Raw genomic sequence first — 23,158 nt, forward strand, 5'->3', positions numbered from 1 at the left:
GTCGTCGAGATATGGGTCGAAGAAGGTTCAAAGAATTCTTGAAAGGTATCTTTTTTAAATCTTTATAATTATGCGTCTATTTGATCTCGACCAATGAAATTTGGCATATGTGCCATATAGTAGATAGATAGCTTAGCAATTTTGGAAGGGGCACTCGGGGCTCTTGGGGTAGCATTTGAAGATTAATATGAGAATACTTCGAAACCATGTTGGGATTTTTTCGAGGATCATATCAGAAACATTTCTGAAATATTTCGAGAATTTCTTTGTGTCATATATATACATATATAATTTAGATTCATATAGTTTTGTTGATTTTCCAACGGAGTGGTAATTTATGCATTTTGGAAGGATTTTCCGTCATCCCTTGTCAAATTTGGTTTGGAGACAAACCCGCCTCTGAAAAAACACATAACACACACATACATACGTAAACTTGACAAATACCTGCTCATGCACTTACGAAAGATAAATATAAGAAAAACAGCAACAACAGATCTGAATAAAAAAATTACACTGAAGATAGCACAACGCGAAACCGATTTGTCTACAAAGTAAATTTGACAAGAGATGACGGAAAATCATGTCGAGCTATATCCGGATAACTTCGGCGCTATTTCGGGATAGTTCGCAGCCTTTAGGGTTACTTTTTGGATTATTTACAAGTCATAACAGTATTAGTTTCGGTATCCGTTTGGAATAGTTTCAGGACTATTTCAGAAAAAGTCGGAATTGTTTTTGGGATCACTTCGATACTGTTTTCAGGACCATATTTCGGGATAATGCAGGAAGTATCGGAATTGTGTTCAAAAACTTTTCGGGACTATTACGACACTGTCTTCAGCATCCTTTTGGAGCAGTTTCAGGACCGTTTCGAAAATGCTTTCGGGATTGTTCTCGGAATAATTTCAGGACTCGTTCGGGATAATTTCGGAATTTTTTCGGTATTACAAGGACTCCAAAAATTCAGGATTTCATTATCAACTCAGGCTGATTGTTACAGAAGGCGCTTTCAGGATACGGAAGGAGCTCTGCTTCAAAATTACGTTTTAAAAATACATTGGTGACCTGTGCCGAATGAATGTATCGTGCGTACGGGCTCACATATCAGTTTTCTCTTCACGATATTTATGAATGGGATCGGCAAAGCTAGTATCATCTTACTTGTCGTATCTGTGCTAGAGCTCCGCCCTATGCGCTTTGCCCAATTAGTCGTTTCTTATTCGCCTTCTCAAACACAATCGTGCTCAGATAACGGCTGAATATCGCGTGTCTACGAGATTGGGAAATACCTAATAACGGTATTATCTATTTAGGATTAACGACACTTTTGTTTTGGCTATTTCTTTTTTCATTGATTAATGAAACCCCGTATTTTGGACACAGCTTATCTATGAATTGAGAGAATTTAATTCAAATGAAAACCAGCATATCTCATTGGCGGCTATATGTCTGCACGGTATACTACAACAACAAATAACATAACAAACAAAGCAAAGTTTTGTGTTGCTTAAAAAACCAACATTTCAAGATAAGACAAAGAAGTCAAGGAGGTAGGTATCAATAACTTCATGGTGGGCGTAAAAAAACGGTAACCAAAACAACAAGAAGTTATTTACAAACATAAAATTTGATAAACAACATTCTTCCAAATCACAGTTCGAAATGCAGTTCATCATCTAATAAAAGAAAGAACAAAAAAAAAACAAAAACAAAAGTGAGTAAATATTAAAAGAAGCTTGTGACTTTCTTCAGGCTAACTTTTTTTCGAAGCAGCCTGCTTTGTGGTTTCCGCTGTATGACCCATCACTCACACTCACTCACTCACAAACGCACCAGCAGTATCGAAAAAAAATTGATATTTACCTTGACAGCTTGATCAAATTGAATATAAAATAAAAAACAAATATATGTAAATACTAATATTTATACCCATAAACAAACAAATGTACACACAGGCGCATCCATCTATAAATAATCCAAAAACCACCAAAATTCATCAATATCAAATAAGTAAAAAAAAAACCAATTAAAAATCTGATAAATTATATACCCCACGAGCAATGTCATAATTCTGGTACGTGTGTACCCGATATGACTTGCAGCAAAGCTTTCGTCAGCCGTCAATTTTGCTGTTGGTTGGGATGTAAGAAGCAGCGAGTTTGTGGTCAAGTGATATGTACAACGTGTACAACTCTGCAGGCATGTGTTGACTCTTTTTATCAACTCTTTTTTATCAGCTTATCATACGATTTAGGAGCGTTTATGTAGAGACGAAGGTAGTTGTAAAAAAGAGAAACCCAGCGCGAAAAATTGAGGAAATCTTTAGGGCTGAGTGGAATATCACCCAATGTCGTTGTTGTTGTTGTTGTTGTTGTAGCGGTAAGGACACTCCGAGTGGGTTTTAGAGAGTTTTACTTATGTTGTGGGTCATTTGCCGGACTTACTTAGATCCGGTACGTTCCGGTAACAAGCACCATTTAAGGTACAAGCTCGATCATCTCGGAAACGATTTAACATGACTCCAGTGAGAACCTTCTAAACCATAACACCCTATCTCAGCTGCCAGTTCAAGAGCGTCGAAATATATTGAATTTATGTTCAGAGAGGGCGTTTTTGAACGACACTCTTAGATAGGGCATTCAAGGGGTTGTGTAGCGCAATATATAGCTTCTCCAACCCAATTTTCAACCTCACCTTCGAGAGGCGAATCCCGTTTCACTAACAGACGAGGCTCTGGCGACCCCAAGCTCCTCATGGAACTTGGGGTGGGGAGGGAGGGATGGCCTGAAGGTTCAATGTGGCCATATAAATCGTTCCCGAGATGGTCGGGCCAGCACCTTAATGGTGCTGTGTTACCGGAGCGTATCGCATCTGTATCCGACAAAGGACCATCACATCGATAACACTCCCCAAAGCCTTCGGGGAGTAACCTAATCGCTACAACAACAACAACAACATAGGGCATTCTTCAAACAAATTCTGAAATAGAGTGTCTTTGAGAAGGCTGCCGAAATACGATGATATTCCAGTTAGCAGTCGATGGTTTGTTGTCTACGACTAACGAGGTATAAAGCAAGTGATAAATGAAGAGGAGCGAGCTCTTTACAGTGTAAAATTTGAATAAGTCACATTATCAAGTTTAATCGTGTCCAACAAACTAATCAGAATAAAGGGAGCGAGAACTGTACAATTCACAATTGGACAAATCAATTAAGCGCATGCGTAGTTTTAGTTGTACTATGATAATGTGACGTCACGCTTATAAAGCAAATTATTGAACATTGAAAAGAGAAAAGTAACGGACCTTTGCAACTCTAAATCTTTTAATTATCACTCTACATTGACTCTCATATACTAAAGGACCAACTTCGCTCTCACGGTCTGCGTGAATATTATTAAAGATCCTCCACCAAATGTGTGTGGTATATTGATGGCTCAAGATGTAAGGTTTTTCAGCTCCACATCGAGTATTTCCGTGCTTTTTTCGAGATCACTGTGCTGAAGTGAACAAGATGTTACGCGATGTTATGAGTGAGCTGTGTCTTTATATTAATACTTATAGCTGCAAATTTTTACCCTATGAAAATTAGAAATATGCCATGAAATTCCGGGAAGTGAGTCAGTCCTATTCGAAAATATCGTATTTATGGGGCAATAATAGCCAGCCACTCACGTCGTTTAAGACGAGAATGAATTGTGATATCATACGAGATAAATTATTAAATCGGGTTTATATTGAACGTTTTTCTCCCTCCAACTCTCTCGCTCTTCAACCTCCCTTCATCAGCTTTCTTCTCCGTTAGCTTCAGCGCGATTCTTAAATTTCAAACTTACAAATCCTGCACTTGATGCGAACTTAGTATTCTGATATGTCGAAGTTATAGCTTATGGGGGGAACTTTCAGAAAGAACAGTCCAATAGATATATTTACTTGTACTAATATCAACTTTGAAGAAGTATTTCGAAGGTTTAATAAAACAGAATGCCAGGTATTGTGAAGTTACTTTATTGGACAGCTAAATATAAACACAAGACGATTTCAGCTTCTCTCTCTTCGTACACCTGTACAGCAATGTACAATATTTTGAGGAGTACTACATGGTGTGCTGTAAACCCAACCAGGCAAAAGACCTTACCACTCCAGCGGTTGCTTATCAAATCCACATTTGACGAAGAGTAAGACCACAAGTGTACAGAAAAGAGGACTCGCACAGATGTGAGAGGATTTTAACGGATATTAGTTAGGTGTTCCGGACTATAGTTCTATTATGGTGAAACCGCATCCCCTTGACGCCTATGTGCTGAAGAGTAGTGGGATGAATCAAGCACAAGTCTTACCATCGAGCAAGCGGATCCCCTGAGGCCTCTCTGGTGAAAACTAAGATCGCAAGTGGACAGAGGTGTGAAGAAGTACCGATGTGAGTACATTTTGGCTGAAGCAAATTCATCCATTTTGAGTTCTGGCAGGGCCAAACTTTGATCGGCCATCGAGATATATCAACATACATTCCACTAAAACCGGTTCACGATTGTTGTGCCAATAAATGAGTATTATAATTCCTAGGGATAAAGTTACACCACGGGATCTTGTAGTTATGGCAGGCAATCGAAAGGAGGAACGGCTAACCCTTCTGTCCCTTCATCATACCTATTGCAGATGAGCTCCGGAATCCACCTCAAGATATCAATCATCTCTGAGGGTCTCATGGCTACGTATATGAATTTATCAAAAAAACAGTTTGCTACTGTACTATAATGGGATGCCAATGCATTTCAAGAAATCAATTATTTGTCAAATATTTGTCAAAGCATCCACACTTGTGGCCCAGTCAATCAAATCAACATCTTCTAGAGATTACAAATTGTATTCCCAAATACCCCAGGGTGACCAAAATATATTGTGTAAGTCAGTAGTTAAGTCGTGGTAGTACATTCTGTCAGGGTCTCTTTACAAAACACCACACACATTCAAAGCTGTGTGCAACAATTTAACTTACCAATCATGCTGATAGCATACCGCATAAATGTGTTGTTGTTTTGTGTGCTACATTATCAGTTGCACAAATCAAATATTGATAACTTCATATAGCCACCTCAAATTTATATATGGACTATATCATGATATATATTTACACATTCACATTTGGCTTGAGTAATGGTAAATGTATGTAAACATAAGGTCCGTCCGACTACCAGCGATCACCACACAAATAACGGCTTCCGTATAAGCAGCAACAACATTGATGAGATATCAGATATCCAAAGGTGAAAATGTCAAACGGTGAGAGACGTGCAATGGAATGGTGTCGGGCGTTGAAGGGTGAGTAGTGAACCTTTAGTGGGAGAAGGCAGAAGCGGGTATGAAAGCTCTAAGGGTGTTTGGGATAAATTCACGGGTTTTTTATACCACGTACGTTTATCAGCACCGCGTATCTCTCTGATAAAAAATTATATATCAGCGCATACGAGCAGCGTAACTTGGCTACATTGACGCGGATATGAAGCCAATATTGGTTATCAAATCAAATTTATATTTGACAAACATATCGAAGTATTTGTTTGCATTAAGAGGTATTGGTGTATTCGGTGCTATTTTGTAGCGTTATTGTGTCTTCAAGCCTCAGATATTGTACGTCGTTTAATTGCCTTTTAACTTGAAACGGTAATAGTGTGGGATCAGTCGCGTTGTGACAAATTATTGCGCTACTTCAAGCGCAAACGCAGAACATAATCGCTAACGGGTGATCGCAAGTTGTTTCGTAACAGAGCCCGTTTACCAACGGTAACGCGAAAACGTAACGGGAGCCGTGGAACAAGTGCTAAAACTTTTTAGAAAATTTGTTCCGCGCGAAAGTGTAATAGAAACTAACTGAATTAGAAAAAATAAATAAATATTTCTGAAACTCTATTAAAAAGATTAAAACTAGTCTTCAAAAAAAATGTTAAAGAAAATTATTTTACTTCTAAAAAGTTTTAAAATTATATTTAAAAAAATCCGAAACATAAATTGAAATGTAAGATATTTCACAGTATAAAATAAATGCATTCACAATGTAATTAATAAATAGTTAAAGGGCTGTGCCTTTGTTCGATTAATCGGGCACGTTGAATAATCAATTACTTGTTTAATCGATTATTTGATTAATCCAAATTTTGTTCTCTGGCTTAATAGCAATTAGCTTATAGCCGTGTTTTTTCTTATAATCTTAGTGATTAAATAATTTTTTAGCAAAACTCAGTAAATAATAATGGGGCGATTTAAAAAAAAAACAATCGAAAACATTCAACGGACTAAAATCAATAAAAGTTTTAGTAATCCTATTAAATTTTTTTAGTAATCTCATGTTCTAATAGATCATCTTGACAAGCAATAAAAGAAATAGGCAAACTTTTACAAATATGATTAAAAACTGAAAAGACAAAAATCAAACAATTGTTTTTGTTTTATCGGCCCATTAATAAAGGATTCCAGATTCGATTCGAGCTCAAGGCCGGAACAGTAATTTTTATGATAATTATTGCCATTTTAGTTTTTCTATAATTGAATTTCAAAAATAAGCAAATACATTTTTTATCAAGCATCTTCTTTTGATTATTTTATTGTTTAAAATAAATCGAATCATTAGTATTGAGTTAATTAAATATTACTTAAAATTAAAAATGAAAATATGAGTAAAATAATCAAACAAATCCATTGATAAAAAAATTTAAAAACAATCACAAATATTTGCCATTGTATTAAACAAACAATTAAAAATCAAAATCGGAAATGGGTTTCATTTGATTATTCAATTGTTTTTAATTATATTCATACTTGCACTAGTTTTTATTACATTTCCATGAAGCCATCAATTAATTATATTTGTTGAACAAATACTCAAAATATCTATGGTTATTTGCAATATATAAATTGATGAATAAAAATCGTAGTAATTTAAGTCATCTAAACAGTTTTTTAAAAGCTTGCATATGTTTTATTACTTAATTTATTTTGATTATTTGCCAATGCATTACCGCTAATCAATAATCTGTATCAATCTTTCGTTAAACATTACAAAAACAGATAATACGTCCAAATAAATAAAGAGACAGATTTTGAGAATATTACAAAAATAATAATTAAACTATTTTAATTATAAATAAGTAAGAAGAAAATGTTTGAGTCTAGCAAGAAATAATCATTGAATTAGTTTAATCATAAAATGAATGCATTTAAAAACACAAATAATCAAATCATTTAATTATATGTTAAAGCAGTCATAGTTATCTTCTATTTTATTAATCAAACAATTAAAAAAAATCGAAAAAATTAATAATAAAAAAAACTAATTTACTGATTAAATGATTATTATTCATTATTTCCTTGCTACTGAATATATGATTATTATATTAGCCAATAGAAAATACAGTAGCAAGGAAAAGTGGAAAATAATAATAGATAGTCAATTAGATATCTATATGATTCATGAAATTGAAAAAGTTACAAATTTTAATTTAACAAAAATTGTTTTTGCAAAAATTTAAGAGTCATTATGCTTTTGTATCTTTTTAATCTAATTATTTGATTATTAAACAAAGTTGACTCTAATCAAATAATCACGAAACTAAAAACAGAACTAACTGATAAATCAAATCTTTTTTGAAATAAAATAATTATTAATCACAAAACAACAAGCCTGTTATAACGTGACTTAAAGTGATACTTAAAGTTAAAACCATTCAATTAGTAGTTAATATGATTATAATTTTTATAAATAAATAAATAAAACCAAAAATTACTCGATTAATTTGTTTTATCAAATATATCTCATTTTGCGCGAATATCCGTATTTTAAATTTCTTATGACAAAAAAAATGCAAAAATCGAAGAAAACCAACATGGTATACATGTTCATACATATGTACATGTATGTGCTTTAGAAGGAAATTATATCAAATTAATAAATGCAAAATAATAACGCAGTGATAGCAGTTGACAAAGTGTCGATTGTGTAGCAAATTTGATTAGTCATTTTATTCAGATATATGATTAATAAAAACTTGCATACATAAATACGTTTTGATAAATGTTATTAAAAGGATTACTATTAGTCCTTGAATGTATTTCTTGATTGAGCTGATTAGTCAAAATTGAGGAAATTGATTAATTGTAGATATTATTAATCAAAATTTTAAGTAATCAATAAATCATTTTATTTAGATACATAATTAATGATAAACTACATGATTAGTCATTGATTGTATTACTTGAATGAACTGATTAGCTCAGATTTGGAGAAAATAATTGTAGACATGATTAATCAAAAGTTTAAGTAATCAATTAATCATTTTATTCAGATAGATGATAAATGAAAAATAACTTGCTTTTTGGTTAATCTTATTTAAAACGTATTTTGATTATTCATTGAATGTATTACTTGATTGAATTTTTAATCAAAACTTTCAGTAATCAATTAAGCGCACAAGCCTTAACCCATTTCGTTTTATATATAAATGCATAAATCGCCAGTTTTTTCCATTCCTCTGTTAATTACAACTACTTATAACTCAGAAACAAGTTTTAAAAATTCGTATACCAAATAAAGAGCTTATGTAATTCAAATTCAAAGTAACAAAAACAAAAAACTAAAAAATCTAAAAAAAATTACCGACGAATTTAGCAACAGAGTAGCTAATCTTAGCTATCAGTGACACATAAAACACACACATTTTAAAACTTTACGCAACGTAATCATTATTAGTGCAATTTATGCTCCAAGATTAAAGTCTGCGCAGCGCTAAAATCATAAATTAATTATTTTGTACAGAAACAAAAAAATATAAAAAATGCGCATGTATAAAACATTTTGCCGACGGCGATTTGTATAATAATTTTTTATTGCACTTTCTTTTGGTGACTTATTAAAAATAAAATTTAAATTAAGTTAACTAATTCTAGCTTCTTTTATCATTCTAATTAATTTTTAATAATTAAAAAGTGATTGCTTTCAATTGCCTTTGCAATCCTCCATAAAACAACTCAAATCAATAATGTGCTTTTTGACCTTAATGTAGATGCGTTTAACACAAGCTTATGCATTCCAATAACATCGCCACAATCAACCAAGATGTTGCGTTTGTAAATATGAAGGAACTTCAGACGTGGCAATTGAAGTTTATTACGCCTTGCACATTCACATACAAAATTTCTCGAAGCACTGTTATAAACATTCTCCCTATACAACAAAAATACTTGCTAACATATTTTGTGTAGTAATCGATTGCTATATTGCAGTTTTTAATTGCGAAAAATTTTAGAAAATTTACCAACCAGTGGGAAAAATAATTTCACTTGCAAAGTGTGCCAACACCCTTAGCCAAAGCAAATGTCAAATTCTTCTTCTTATGATTTGCTTGGGACAAAATTTGGGAGATAGCTACTTTTCAATATCAGATGGCACCAGTGTCGCTCATTCTACCGTTCTTTATAAAAATACGCGCAATCTACTCATAATGCATAAGCTTGTGTTAAACTCATCTATATGAAAAACTGCTTATGTGTCGCAGCTATAAGTTGTTGTTGCAAGCACTGCATTCATCTATCAATCATGCATTATTAACTGATTCATATAAATATCATACATTCAGTATATTTTTTTTGCTTCGCGAGAAATTAATTACAACAAATATTTGTATAAAATAATCAGCACTAAAAAAATAAAAATCGACAAAAACTAAATTATTTTTAATTGCAATTTTCGTACGGCAATCTTTCTTATAAATTTAATTCAAATATTTAAAAAATTACAGCAAATCTGAAGTTTAACATCCAAAACTTGTGTTAGTGAAAATCTTCACATTTACACTTTAATCGTGATTAGTGCTTAGTGAATGCCATGCAAAAATTTAAATAATTAGGCAAAACAAAAATAAAAATTGTGCTGTGTATTTCTTTGATTTATAATCAATCTTCGTCAGCTCTTCCACCAAAATGGCCAATTATAATTCAAATTGTAGCTATTATGATGACTACAACGGTTATTATAGCAACACAAATGTTTATCAACAGGATTATTGCATGCAACAGGATTATGAATACACTAAACAAGATTATGAGTAAGTTCATTTGCAAAATTTTATAAAAAAAAAAGATCAAACAGGTGATCTGATACACACTCTTCTAAAAGTGCTTTCAGTTTTCCAATTTTCTACTTTATGCTGATGACCTGAAGATCTTTCGTAGGAAAGATGTTTTCCTTTTGCAGTGTGACCTGAATAATCCAGTTGACTTAATACTAACATGCTCTACCTAAACGTTAAAAAATGTTTTCACATGTCTTTCTCGAAGTCCAGTAATAATTTTGTTTCACATTTCTATTTAGAAAGCAGTCGCTTGAATGCAGTCAATGAATTTGTTGATCTTGGTGTTGTATTTGATACTAATTTTTCCTTTGTTAATCATATTTGTTATGTTCTTCCGAAAGCTTATAGAAACCTGGCTTTCCTGCGTCGTTATGCTAAGGACTTTAAGGATCCCTATACCAGGAAGACTTTATATATTTCCTTGGTTCGCTCAAAGCTCGAGTATGCTTCTATTATTTGGAACCCTATTTACAGCTGTCATGCGGCTAAAATTGAAAGGGTTCAAAGGAAAAGGAAATTTGTTCGGTTTGTTTTGTTTGGTTTCCGCTGCCTTCTTATGTGTCTCGTGTTCGTTGATTAACCTACAACCCCTGCACTCTAGAAGAACCCTGCACGGGCTTATGTTCGTGTTTGATCTCGTGGCAGGTTCGGTAAACTGCCCTGACCTGCTCGGCAAAATCACGTTCAATGTGCCCAGTAGATTACTTCGTTTTTCCCTACCTTTTTATTTGACCTATTTCGATCCTATTCTTCGCTCTCTAGCAGAATTCAATAAACTTTCGTGATGGCTAAATATTGATTTCTCTCAGTCGAGGGATTTTTTCAAGTCCCAAATACTTTTACATTTACATTTAGATACATAGTTTAACTTTTTTCTATTATTATATATATACTTGCATCAATGCATATTATATTTTTTTTTACTTTTTTTATAATTTCTATATCTAGTCTGTAAGACGTAAATCATAGACTGAATAAACTGAATAAAAGTGTAGTGTCGAAGGTATAGAAACCAATTTTAGTTCATAAAGCAATAACTTTGGTTTGAAAATAAGCTTTTGGGAAGCTTCAATATTAAAAGCTCTCTTTTAATTCCAACTGTTTCTATCTAATCATAAAGCATAAAAATTATTCTAGGATATAATCTATTTTACTAGTCATTATTTTTATCACCTCGGGCCTAACTTACCCCAAAGATGGATGGAGTGGAACGTAAAACTCGTCGCATAAAACTAAGACCAAGGATTTCTAAATAAATTGCATCTTGTGAACGCAATCAATGCTCTCGAAGTGGAGTTATTGTTACGTCTTTTTATTTTTTGCATTCTTTGGCAGACAATCGGGAATTTTATAGAATACAATAGCTTTGTACAGTTAATATATCACCAAAGGGTTCTTAATACATGGGCAGCCCAAAGTCAAGATCCTACAAGCCCTTAGAGAATTGTTTTCATATAAATTTTAATCTATTTAAACCTTTGATGATTTTTTTCTCTATCGATGCCTTTCATATTTGCTAAGGTCACTTTGTCTTGGTTCAGCTCAGCGGGGTTTCCCTTTCCTATTTTTGCTAGGTCTCTTTCGCTGCTGAAGGCAAAGCAATTCTGATAACACAACTTATGGCACCTTCAATACAGATAAAGGGCTGGTTAATCAAGCTGATGATTCAGCGGCCTGTGATTTGGCTCATGTCTCTGACAAAAGAATAATGTAGTAATTTCCTAACGAAATCATTTATTAAAAATTTGACTATTTGGAGATATGTCGGCCTTATGACAATAGAATCGAAGTTATTACTTCGATCTTTTGTAATCTGTTTCTACGCAGTATAATCTTTTGGAATTGGACTCTGCATGAACTGTGAATATTAGCTCAGTCCTGTTATTGTTGTTTTAGCAGAAAAAATACTTCGCAAAAGCAAAAATATCAATGTTGGGGATGTGAAAGTCCTATTTCAGATATGGATCAGATACGCTGACACCTCATGGTAATATCTCAAATGCTAAAAGGGTGATTTCATGTAACCATGTCGAACCTTTCAGATCATCTCACTTGTTACATTGTCATCTACATCGATTGACATTGATATAGAGCATTTCGTTTGATTCCAGAAAGATCCGCAAACGTCTGATTAAAAGTATCTTGTGTCCCGTGTGTTACGATAGAAGTTTAGCAGAGGTCCGTTAACGTATCTATCCGCATAGGCCAAAAGTGTAGAGTTAAAAATTGGCTTAGTAGCTGATTTATATTGTCACTTTATCTCTTTTCCAAGTACTGCAGTCAGATGACTTGAGGGCTTTGTTGGCGGCGTGAATATTTGTGCACTGACATGATGTGCTCATAAAAGAGCTGTCACGAATTATACAGTAAGGCTCGCGTGGATCTGAATGAATAATTTCTTCTAGAAGTATGCAGATTATAATGATTAGCATAACGGGAATCCTGGAAGAAAGCAACAGAAATTCTGGAGGGAGCGTGCGTGCAGTCGCTTCAATATATGTATATATTGATAGTCAGGCGACGATCAGGGCAATAATCTCAAACAGTACCTCAAAAGAAAAGATCTTGGAAAGAAAATTAGCATTGGAGAGACTTCGCTTGGGCCGGATCATACATCTATACTGGTTTTTCAGTCATAAGGGATAGGGGTAACGAAAAGGCCGATGAGTTGGCAAAAGAGGGTGCGCACTCAATGAATCGACCGCAGACGTCCCAGTCCGTTTTGGAGAAATAAAAAGGAGACAGGAGTTGCATATAATACATCAAGCATGAAAGGCAAGGGCAGAAGCAAATCCTACGACGTAAGACTCACAAAGTTTCTCATATCATTCTTCCTTCTGGCGTCACATGCTTATAAGTTAGGCCTCGTCAGTAAGGACGTTCAAGCTGCAGGAAAAAACGGTTGATCACGTTGTGTGTTCGTGTCCTGCGCTCGCGAGTTCAAGGCTACAGCTACTAGGGGGTCAGAGTCAGCAAGTCTATGTGAGGTATTTATTGACCGGCCAATTCAACCTCACCTAGCCTACATATTAACAAAAATCATAAGGAAGGGGCAAAATTTCTTCAATTGGCTCCTTGCATTTGCATTGTTATTTTCCCATAATAAATAATAATAAAGCGACAATGATGACACTCGAAAAGTGTAGAAAAAAAAATAAACAAAGAAAGTAACTTTCAATAAACAACAACAACACAAACTGCAGCAAAAGACATATTAAATGTCATAATGTCAAAAATAGAAAAACCCCAAATGAATGAACAGCGAGGGCAGGTGTGTCAAAACAACTCATAAGGATACTCATATCAAACACACACAAGCAAGCTTACACACACACGCAACAAACTTTGAGCAGATGCTTTTGGAAAAAATGCGCTGTTTACGGTATAATTGTGACAGTAAAATGCAACAAAAACAAATAAAAATTAATACCAAAAAAAGTTAATAAAAAAGTCAACGTAGAAAGTTGGCAAGAAAGCTTCCACTCTTGCCATATGAAAATATCAATTTAAATGTCGTGAAAATAGAAAGACGCAGTGAGAGAGGATGTAGGAGTGTGAGCGGGAAAAACTACTTAAATGACAATCACGTCATGTTACGAAGCTAAAATCGTACAATCGTTTATTTCCTGCTCATCACCAAGATAGTCACCCGTGGAGAAAGTTGTGCCCCTTTTTGATTGACAGGCTCGCAGTTCATGACAATTTTTTCACAATTTTTGATTATTTACTACTTTTACCAAATTTGTTAACCTCTTTTATTTTTCCATTTTTTTTTTTTTTTTTACTCTCTTTTTCCACAAATATTTTTCGCGTTTCTTAACGCAATTCAAACATGCAATACACTTGCTATAGCAACAACAATTATACAGTATATAACTTATAAATAGATATAATAATACCAATAAAACAACAACAACTCTGGAACATATGCGAAAATTCCCAGGATTAAAAAACAGCAAAAGTCGAGGAGACCACTCGACTGCGTTCAACTGAAGTGAAAAACTCATTTGCTTCAAAATGCAAAAAACACAATTATTTTTTTCCAAAACAAAACCAAAAAAGAGTATTAATCGTTAAACAAAGCGAAAAGTGGCGCTTAAATCCAATATACTAAAAAAATAAAAGACATTTTAGTTACTTTCACAACTCTGTTTCAATTGCTTGCATTTTCCCCACTCCCTTTTTTTCTACTCCCTCTCTCTCTCTTCAAAAATTTGCAGCAATAAAATTATATTTTCGAACTTCAAATTTCATTGCACTAAAATGGCAAATAACAAAGTGGCGCCAAGTCACGCAAATCAGCGCTTTCCGAGCTCAATACTCAGCCTTACTTCTTATCACTCATTTTCATTCCCATTTACGTTTCGCTTGGCTCTCCAAAAAATAATTGAGCACACTTTGGCGACAAGTGCGAGTGAAGACATTGAATTGCTGGCGTAAAATGCCAATTGACATGAGATATGGTTCGGCCTCATAGTACAAATTTCAAGTAAACGCTTAAATGCAAAATTTTCATTCGCTTAACATTAACGTTCTTTAATTCTTAGCCAAGTAATGAAATTTATATGTCTAATAAAAGCGTCGATAAGAAAATTGCGTCGATAGTTTGGCTGAAGCTTGAGTTTTTTAAACTTCCCATTCGCCTGAGATATTCCTAAATGAGTATTCACTTAACCCTCATCAAATCAAAAGGCTGAGGGAAGACTTAGTCAACCGAGAGTGAAATAAAGTACCCACCAATTCACAATCCAATCACCAATCACAGTATAAGTTCACTAAGATTGTTTACACAAAACACACATGTCCTGAGGTGCTGGAAGTACAGCAACTTTGCGTACCAAAAGGGTCGGAAAGCGTAAAGTAGACGTGTTATCAGTATACGACGGCAAGAGTATTTGAGAGCTGACGGTAACAGTCGGCCATATTTGAGCAGCAGTGGACGATAGAAGAGGCAACAGAGAACTCATTAGTGATTAGTATTGGAGCTGCAATAGCTGAGCCGTGGAATGGTGCTGCGCAAAAAATACAAAAAGCACGCGAATTAAGTCAGGCGATGGCGGATAAGATTAGGCTGGCCCCAGCGGGTTAGTGGGCTTAGATTATATTCTCGCGGCAGGTATTCCTGTCGTAAGAGGCGACTAAAATACCAAATTGATTAAATTGGTTGTGTAGCGCAACCCTTTCAAGGGGTTGCCAGCGCAATTTATAGCTTCTCCAGCTCATACCTCACCTACCCGTGGCGAATCCTGTTTCTTTAACAGCCGAGGCTCTGGCGACCCCAAGTTCCTCATGGATCTGGTGAGTGGGAGGGCGGTGCTTGTTAATGGTGCTTGTCGCCGGAATATATCGGATATGCATCAGGCAAAGGACCATCAACATCGATAACCTCGCATTTACGGACGGAGTTGTTATGCCTTCAACACTGTCTCCGGCAGCTTTTGCATGGAACTTTATGCTGTTGTATTGATACCAGTGCCACAAAATTCCCCTTTTTCGAAAAACCTTCTGAGATAGACGATTGGTACAAATAAAAGTTCTCAACCCTCCGTTGCTTAGAGTTGTAAACCTAAGTCTTTATGTTCTATCTAGGGTTGACTTATGATAGAAGATGACTTCATAAGCACACTTTGAGATAAAGATAATTAAAGGGCTATGTTATTGTATACGATATCCGGTAATGACCTGAGTTAATTTTGGAAAAAAGTACAGCATAGCAATTACGAAGTCCAGAAAATCCCTAGAAGGTACCAGATATCATTTTCTTTACAGATGTATCCAAGAATGAAAAGAGTCCCTTCGCTAGGGTCCCGTAAGAGGCTTTTGGGACATAAGTATACGCTTTGCGTTTATACCTTGAGGACACTAAAACTGGCGGATATGCACAAAGCCACCCCATCCGGTATACTTTCGAATACTCAACACGCTGCAAGTTATGTCTCCCTAGTGCGCTTTTTTTTAGAGGAGGATGAAATGACTAAGCATTTTGTGCGTCCTCCTTCACCAGGATCAGGTATCTATAAAGAGAAGTGTAAATTCTTATTTTTCTGTACTTCCATCTTTAGGATGGCTGTGCATTACCGAATACACAACTGACAGTAAGTTCGGTCTGCTCTTCCCGACCTGAGTGAAGAAAATCAAATGATCACTAGTTGTTGGTCTGTGCAACCTTCGCTATGATCAGGTATATGATTTTTGTGAAAGAGGTATACATATCGCAGAATTGCGTGCGTCTTACCTTCCTCATCTAGGATGGGGTTTAAGGCTTTATGTCGGTACCTTCAGTTTTTGGTCTATGGCCTACTGCAAGGCAGATGAGTTTTCATTAAGAAGCTTTTCTTGGCAGAAATACACTCGGAGTATTTGCAAAATCACTGCCGACGCATTTATAGCCGTCGCAGAGCAGATATTCTGTTAAAAAAAATCCAGATATTTCGGTGCAAATGTTCGTAGCTCGTTGAGAGCTTGTAAAAATTCCCACCCAAGCTCTTTAGCACTGCCACTGAGAGACTTCACTTTGATTCGGAAAGAAGGGCAATTATTTTTTCTCAAAGATAAAGAAGAATATCAAATCACAATACAAATACTTTTAAAAACAAGTTCCCTACTTAAGACATTGAAAAATTAACTCATATTATTCATACGCCAAATCCTTAAAAAGGAAACTCAAAAAAGGCATCAAATCTCCAAACGAAAAAAGTTAAGACGGATTTAGATACTTCAACTTGATGGGCGTGGAGAATTTCGTATGCTGTTAGAGAGGAATTAGAAAACTAGTCATAGCGACGGCTATGACTACAAAAGCCTTGGGCTGTAGAAGGAAGGTGTGAAAGTAGGGAAGTTGGAAGTGCAAGCAGACTTATGAAATTTGGCGTTAAGCTAACCCTCGTCGTGGACAACTCTCGACAATTTCTGTAATAAAAATGCAATAAATAAGAATCAGCCGACAGACGAGCAGGAAATGATTTGGTTAAAGGAAGAGCGAAAGAGTTGAGGAAGAGGCATGAGAAAGGGAGGTGGGATTTAAAAAACTTCTGTGTGAACAACAACAACAAGTAAAAGAAAAAACTAAAAGCAAATATCATTGACAACAAATGAGTTAAATGATTTCCGCGTGATTTTATTTCTTCGTTTAACCGGATGCAAGTCGTATACAAAAGAATACTCATACACACACACGCATACACATAGGCCAGCAGAGATGCAGTGAGTTAAAGAAGGAAATGCTCATAAAAAAGAAGCATGCAAAGAAGGGATTGGTTCCTATTAAAATTTTCTAATGTAAAGTAATAAAAAAAGTCTAGTAAAGCAGGAAGTTGTTGTTGAGCTGCGACAAATCGGCTATGACAAATACTTGTGATTACCGAAACGAAAGGATTGAAGTGAGAGCGAGTGAGATCGAGAATGAGTGACTGATGTGTGTTTGATGTTAGAATATAAATATTAGGGTAGGTAGGAACATTGGCAGTTTAGGCAAGCTCTCAATGTTCTAACTGAGGTCAGTGAGTACAATTTGTGTGATACAATCAACTTTTAAAAACTCTCTAAGTCATATATGAAGTTAAGTCGAAGTTGTTGTTGTAATTAAAAAATCAATACACAATGCATTTCGAGTTATCTTTCTAGATGAACAGTTCTAAAACTGAGTTGAGCCCAGGCAAGTTGACCAGACTGTCGTAAGTGAAGGACATTTTTTTCCGTTAAGCCCAGGCAAGCGGCAATTGTCAAACCCATACTTTACTATGGGGTTCTTGTTTGGTGGACAGCCACACAAAAAAGTACGTATACCAAAAAACTTGAGAGGATATGCAGAGTATCAATGATTAGCATAACGGGAGCCTTAAAGACTACCCCTACAGCAGCATTGCATGCCATTCTACATATCCCGCCTGCAGACCTAACGGCCAAAAACATCGCGTTAGCAACGGCAACAAGGCTTAAAGCCTCGGGCAGCTGGAGTGCAGGCCTGATGACCACAGCAGTATAGCGCCATTTAATATCGGGCAAACGGAATATATGGCCCTGTGCCTGAGCTTCGAAAGAAATATTGGGGTCACAGCTGAGCCGGAGGGTTGGTGCCGGGGTACAGAAATGGCAGAACATGCTATACACGTGTATACGGATGGTTCCAAATTAATGGAAGGGGTTGGGTCTGTTGTTTACTGTGTCGACCCAGAAATAAGTAAATCCTACAGGCTGCCAGATTACTGCGGAGTTTTTCAAGCGGAAATTATAGCAGTGAAGAAAGCAACAGAAATTCTGGAGGAAGCGTGCTTAAGCTGCAGTCGAGTCAATTTATATAAGGATAGTCACGCTGCGATCAAGGCAATAATCTAAAAGGGTACTTCATCAGGAAGTGTTCTGGAATGCCAAGAAGCATTGGGAAAACTTCGCTCAGGCCGGACCATACATATTTACTGGGTTCCCGGTCATAAAGGGATAGAAGGTAACGAAAGGGCCGATTAGTTGGTAAAGGATGATGCAACACTCGCTGAGTCGACGATAGACGCCCAATACGTTTGGGAGAAATCAAAACGAGACAGGAGTTGCATATGATCCATCAAGCAGGCGTGGACAAAAGCGCGGGGCTGCAAAATTTCTAAGATCATGTGCAAAGCCTACGATATTAGACTCACAAAGTGGCTCATATCTCTGAAGAAAGAAGGCTTAAGACTCACGATTGGCATACTAACTGGACACTACCTTATGGCGTCACATGCTTATAAGTTAGGCCTCGTCAGTACCAGCAAGTGTAGGAAGTGTGAGCTGCAGGAAGAAACGGTTGAGCACGTTCTTTGTTCATGTCCTGCGCTCGCCAGGTCAAGGATCCAGCTATTAAGGGCGGCAGAGTTGTCAGATCTTGATGCAGCAATTAAGATGGGTCCCAGAAAACCGCTAGTATTTGCCAAGAGGATGGAGTTTTTCTATAATATATGTCCTGGCACCTGATTGACGTTCTTCCGTTTGGTCGTCAAACAAATTCTGGTAACACTCTGGACACATTCAGTCTATGTGAGGTCTTTATTGACCGGCCAGTTCAACCTAACCTAACCTAACCAAGGTAAGTGGGACGTCACTCACAGGATAATTAAATACTGCTGTTTATGGAAATGTTGAGAGCTCTTCAATCATCAGAAGCGTCGACAGAGTAAATTTTCGGTAAAATTGAACACTCGAATTACAAAAAGAAGGTTCTTGAGTTAATTGTCGGAGATGGTGAAGTATATATGAAGTATAAGTATACATATTTTGTGTATGGAAGTTCCTTCTGGGCACATTAGTCTTCTAAACTATCAAAAAAAAAATGCTCGAATCTAGTGCTTAGTTGCGGTAAAGAGTCAGTAATGATTGGAGCCTGGTAACGGCCATCCTCCGGCAGCTGATAGAACATACAACAAAGGTTCCCTGAAGAGAAACTTAGTCCGGGCATGTGGCTGTTGGAGTTCCCTATTTATAAATGAGTCCAACTCAGTAGGTGCGTTGCATGAGAGTCCCTTGATTCGTTAAATCCCTAGCTGCAAACTAGTTCAATGGACAAGCTGTGGCACTAGACACTGGATTGGTGAAATTTCCTAGTAGCTGCTTGAATACGACCCATGTAATAGACAGACTGCGTCCCCCATTTAGATTATCATCATGTCTTCAACGTAAGGCACTGCACCAAATACCAGGTTTTTATTGTTGTGACGAAAGTTATTTGCTTCATTTGAGACATGACAACAGCGTTCAACTCGTATCAGCTAACAGCCGTCAGAAGCTAAAGCATTAGTTTTCGCGTGGTAGGCAGATGTTGTCCTGCCTTGTTTGACCTTAAAATAAACTTGAAAGGGAGATTTTTCCATATTCCCTCCCCGTTCCAACTCTTTTGATTCTCACTCTCTCTCCCCTACCTCTCTTCCTTCTTGTAGTTAAGCAGTTCTTCTATTCAGCAACATCTCCAGATCACTTATTTTTCTTGTGACAATTTAAAGCCCAGCCAGAATTCAAAAACAAAAATTCACATAATCCGGCGCTGTCGGTGGCTCGGTGAGGAGATTAAAGCTTGAGGGTGGCGAATATCGAATATTCGTAAAAGATTTCATGTGTCTAAAGGGCATGACTGAAATTTACCTAACCAAAGTGGAGCTCTTGTTTGCTTTCTCAGAACACATCATATTTGAAGCACTACCAATGAAGCTTAATAGTGCCTGTAACTAGAAAATGCTAGCCTCCAATACCAGTGTCCTTGGGTCTACCTACATATTAAGTAAACCCATCTGTCGGAAAAACATTACCTCACGAAATTGACAATATCCTGGGGCCTTCTTAGATAAACAAAACCCGTCGAGGCTATGTGCTGCGAGAAAATTTAATACGAGACCAATGTGAAACAAATTTTTTTGTAGTCGAAGATTTGAATAGATCTTAGCACATACCAAATCGCAGTAGAAGTTGCACAAAACCCAAGCGTAGTTCAGATACGGGATTGGATTATCTTTCATCCTACCCAACACCTATAGTCTAAACAGATATGCATATGGTAACCAGCTGCTATGTTGTCACCACAGATGTTGATATATCAGATAATTGCTCAAATAACTGATTTCTCGTAAAAACTACACGATTTCTAGCCAAGGACCTTATTTGAACCCAAATACTGGGCTAAACGATGTTGGGTGGATTTTCAGAAGCTATATTTGGCAAATATTTAGAACAGTTATTTCAAGCTAAAGCGACTATAATGTCTTAAGACATGCACTTTGCAGCATCAATCTAGAAGGGATCGACTTCCTTCTATTATGGGATCACACCCAAGTTATTGTGTACGCCAACATATCCTTTAGCATCAAATTGAAGCATCTCTAAACTTCCAGCGACCTGTTAAAAATGTCCTAAACGTTGTAGATTTTTTATCAACTGACTGTCGATTCACTTTGGAACCACCTAAGACAACTATCGAGCGATCACGGGGCGATGAAAACTAGATATCTTTATGCTACTTATACTTTGGGTCAATCATATTTCGATCTCTTGTTTTGACCAAATAGTATTTACTAGAGTTCGGAGGAGAGAATGGGCAAAGAATGGGCTAGAGAATTCATAGTTTTGCTGGGTACTGTGCGCAGTCGGTCAACGCAGAAGGATCGCAATCTAACAGGCGCTCAGCCATCTTCATTGAGGAATCTTAAGCCCGATGTGCATAGGAGCCCAAATGTATTGTAGCTTAGCAAATCTGGTCCAGCGTTAATAAAACGAAACTTCTCTGAGTAAACCCAGGCCACTGTTTGATGGCAGTATATTGAAGAACTTATACAAATGATTTGTACCGCAATGAATGTGAGAAAGAGAGAGTGTCGTAATACTTTATTTGTCACTACCGTACCCAGAACCGGCACACGACATCGATACTCCAACCAATGCTTCTCGATTGCTTAACAGTCCTTGTCTCCGCCCAATGCGGGAAAATTATACGCTGTAACCAGCAAACACGATGGCTCGGTTTCATGGTCCATTAAGGAAGGACAGAAGGGCAGAGCTGTCACTATTGATATCACATTGGCCCAACAGGTATCTTTGTCTTGAAACCAAGTTTCCGTAAACAAATAGTTATTTTCAAAACTTTTTTATTTCAAAAGTAAGTTTTTCCCAAGCAAAAATACCCAAATAGTTATTTCTTTTGAAAATTAGATTAGGCCACTTAAAGTCGGATTAAACCATTCTGTATTGAGCTCATACAATTAAAAAAAATTAAAACTAATTAAGGCAAAGCCATAAACAATAAAAACATATAAACAAAAGATAAAAAATCAAATAAACCCGAGCTGGAGTTTCAGAAAATGGTGAGGGTGCGCTGGTGTTAAAAAGAATTAGAAGGCACTCTGAGGGACCGAAAAACTCATACAATGGCAAGCGGCACTTTAATGTGCGAAAAGTAAGGCTAATGGAATAAATGACATAAAATAAGAAACAAAAAATCAGCCACAAATGAAATGAAATAAATAAAAGACAGAATTGAAAATCCGCAAGAGCACCCACCCTGTAGTGGAAATCAGCAAATCAGAAAGTAGGATACTGGCCTACAACTGGAACCCTTAGAAGCAACGCGAACTTCAACTTTTCCAAGTGTATTTGGGAGGAGAGCAAATATGTTCTAGAACAGGTAAAATTTATTACAGAAAAGTGCGATTGAAATTTAAAATTGATCAAATGAGTTTCTGGATAGAGCAAAATCCAGAAATAAGAAAATGAATTTAAAAAAAAAATTTTTTTTCCGAAAAAAGCAAATAAAATTCCGATTTTGGAGAAATAAAACAAATATAATTTAAAATAATATAAATATAGTTTAAAAAACTAAAAAACACGCGAATGTGGTGCCGTTTTAGCATCTACAATCCACTTAGATATTTGATGTTGATAGCTAGCACCGTAGCACGAGGTTCGTGTATCCGCTATTAAGCACAACTCGTTTTGTAGCGAGTTATTTCACCGCTTCAATAATTGCCGCTAGATGGGTCTAACTCTCCTTTGTGCGCCTTGCCTAGAGAGTTACAAACAACCACACATACAAGTGAATCTAATATAAGAGTGTTAAAAAGAGCAAATCTAATTGGGAAAAGGATAAATCTATTTGGGAGAAGGGTGAATGTATTTGAGAAAAACGCAAACTTGTTTCCGAAAAGGAAAATATTTTTCAGAAAAAAGCAAATGAAATTCAGAACTAAAATCAAATGCATTTGCAAGTAGAACTTAGAAAGAGACAATTGTAAATAAAAAGGCAAATCTATTTCAGAAAGGTAGAAGTAGTTTTCAAAAAAGAGAAAATTCAATTCAGAAGTGAATGTATACTAGAAAAGGGAAAATGGGAAATGGAACCTTAAACTGACAACAATTTTAGGCTAAGAGCAGAAGGGGCAAATGGAGAGCAAAACAGAAATCAAATTTTCTCACTTCTGAAAAAGTTTCCAACTTTCGGAGATACATACATTTGTCTTTTGTCCATATTCATTTACACTTACCATAATTAACAGTAAAAACAATATCAACTTAGAAATCAAAC

General features: G+C 36.0%; 1 protein-coding gene across 3 annotated transcripts in view; it reads left to right on the forward strand.

The window, feature by feature from the left end:
- The first annotated feature begins 5,261 nt into the window (after positions 1-5,261).
- Positions 5,262-23,158, forward strand: part of vnd (ventral nervous system defective) — a 66,393-nt gene continuing 48,496 nt past the window's right edge. Inside the window, exons 1-2 of one of the 3 annotated variants that reach the window (XM_067778551.1) lie at positions 5,672-6,017; positions 9,793-10,098. In XM_067778551.1, coding sequence (XP_067634652.1) covers positions 9,974-10,098 — 125 coding nt within the window. In that variant the 5' untranslated portion in view covers positions 5,672-6,017; positions 9,793-9,973. Of the gene's footprint in view, positions 5,324-5,671; positions 6,018-9,792; positions 10,099-23,158 lie in introns of those variants that run through there. The other 2 variants (XM_067778552.1, XM_067778553.1) reach the window with 2 other exon arrangements.

Source organism: Eurosta solidaginis, chromosome 4 (genome assembly GCF_040869045.1).
Source record: "Eurosta solidaginis isolate ZX-2024a chromosome 4, ASM4086904v1, whole genome shotgun sequence".
Taxonomy (NCBI): domain Eukaryota; kingdom Metazoa; phylum Arthropoda; class Insecta; order Diptera; family Tephritidae; genus Eurosta; species Eurosta solidaginis.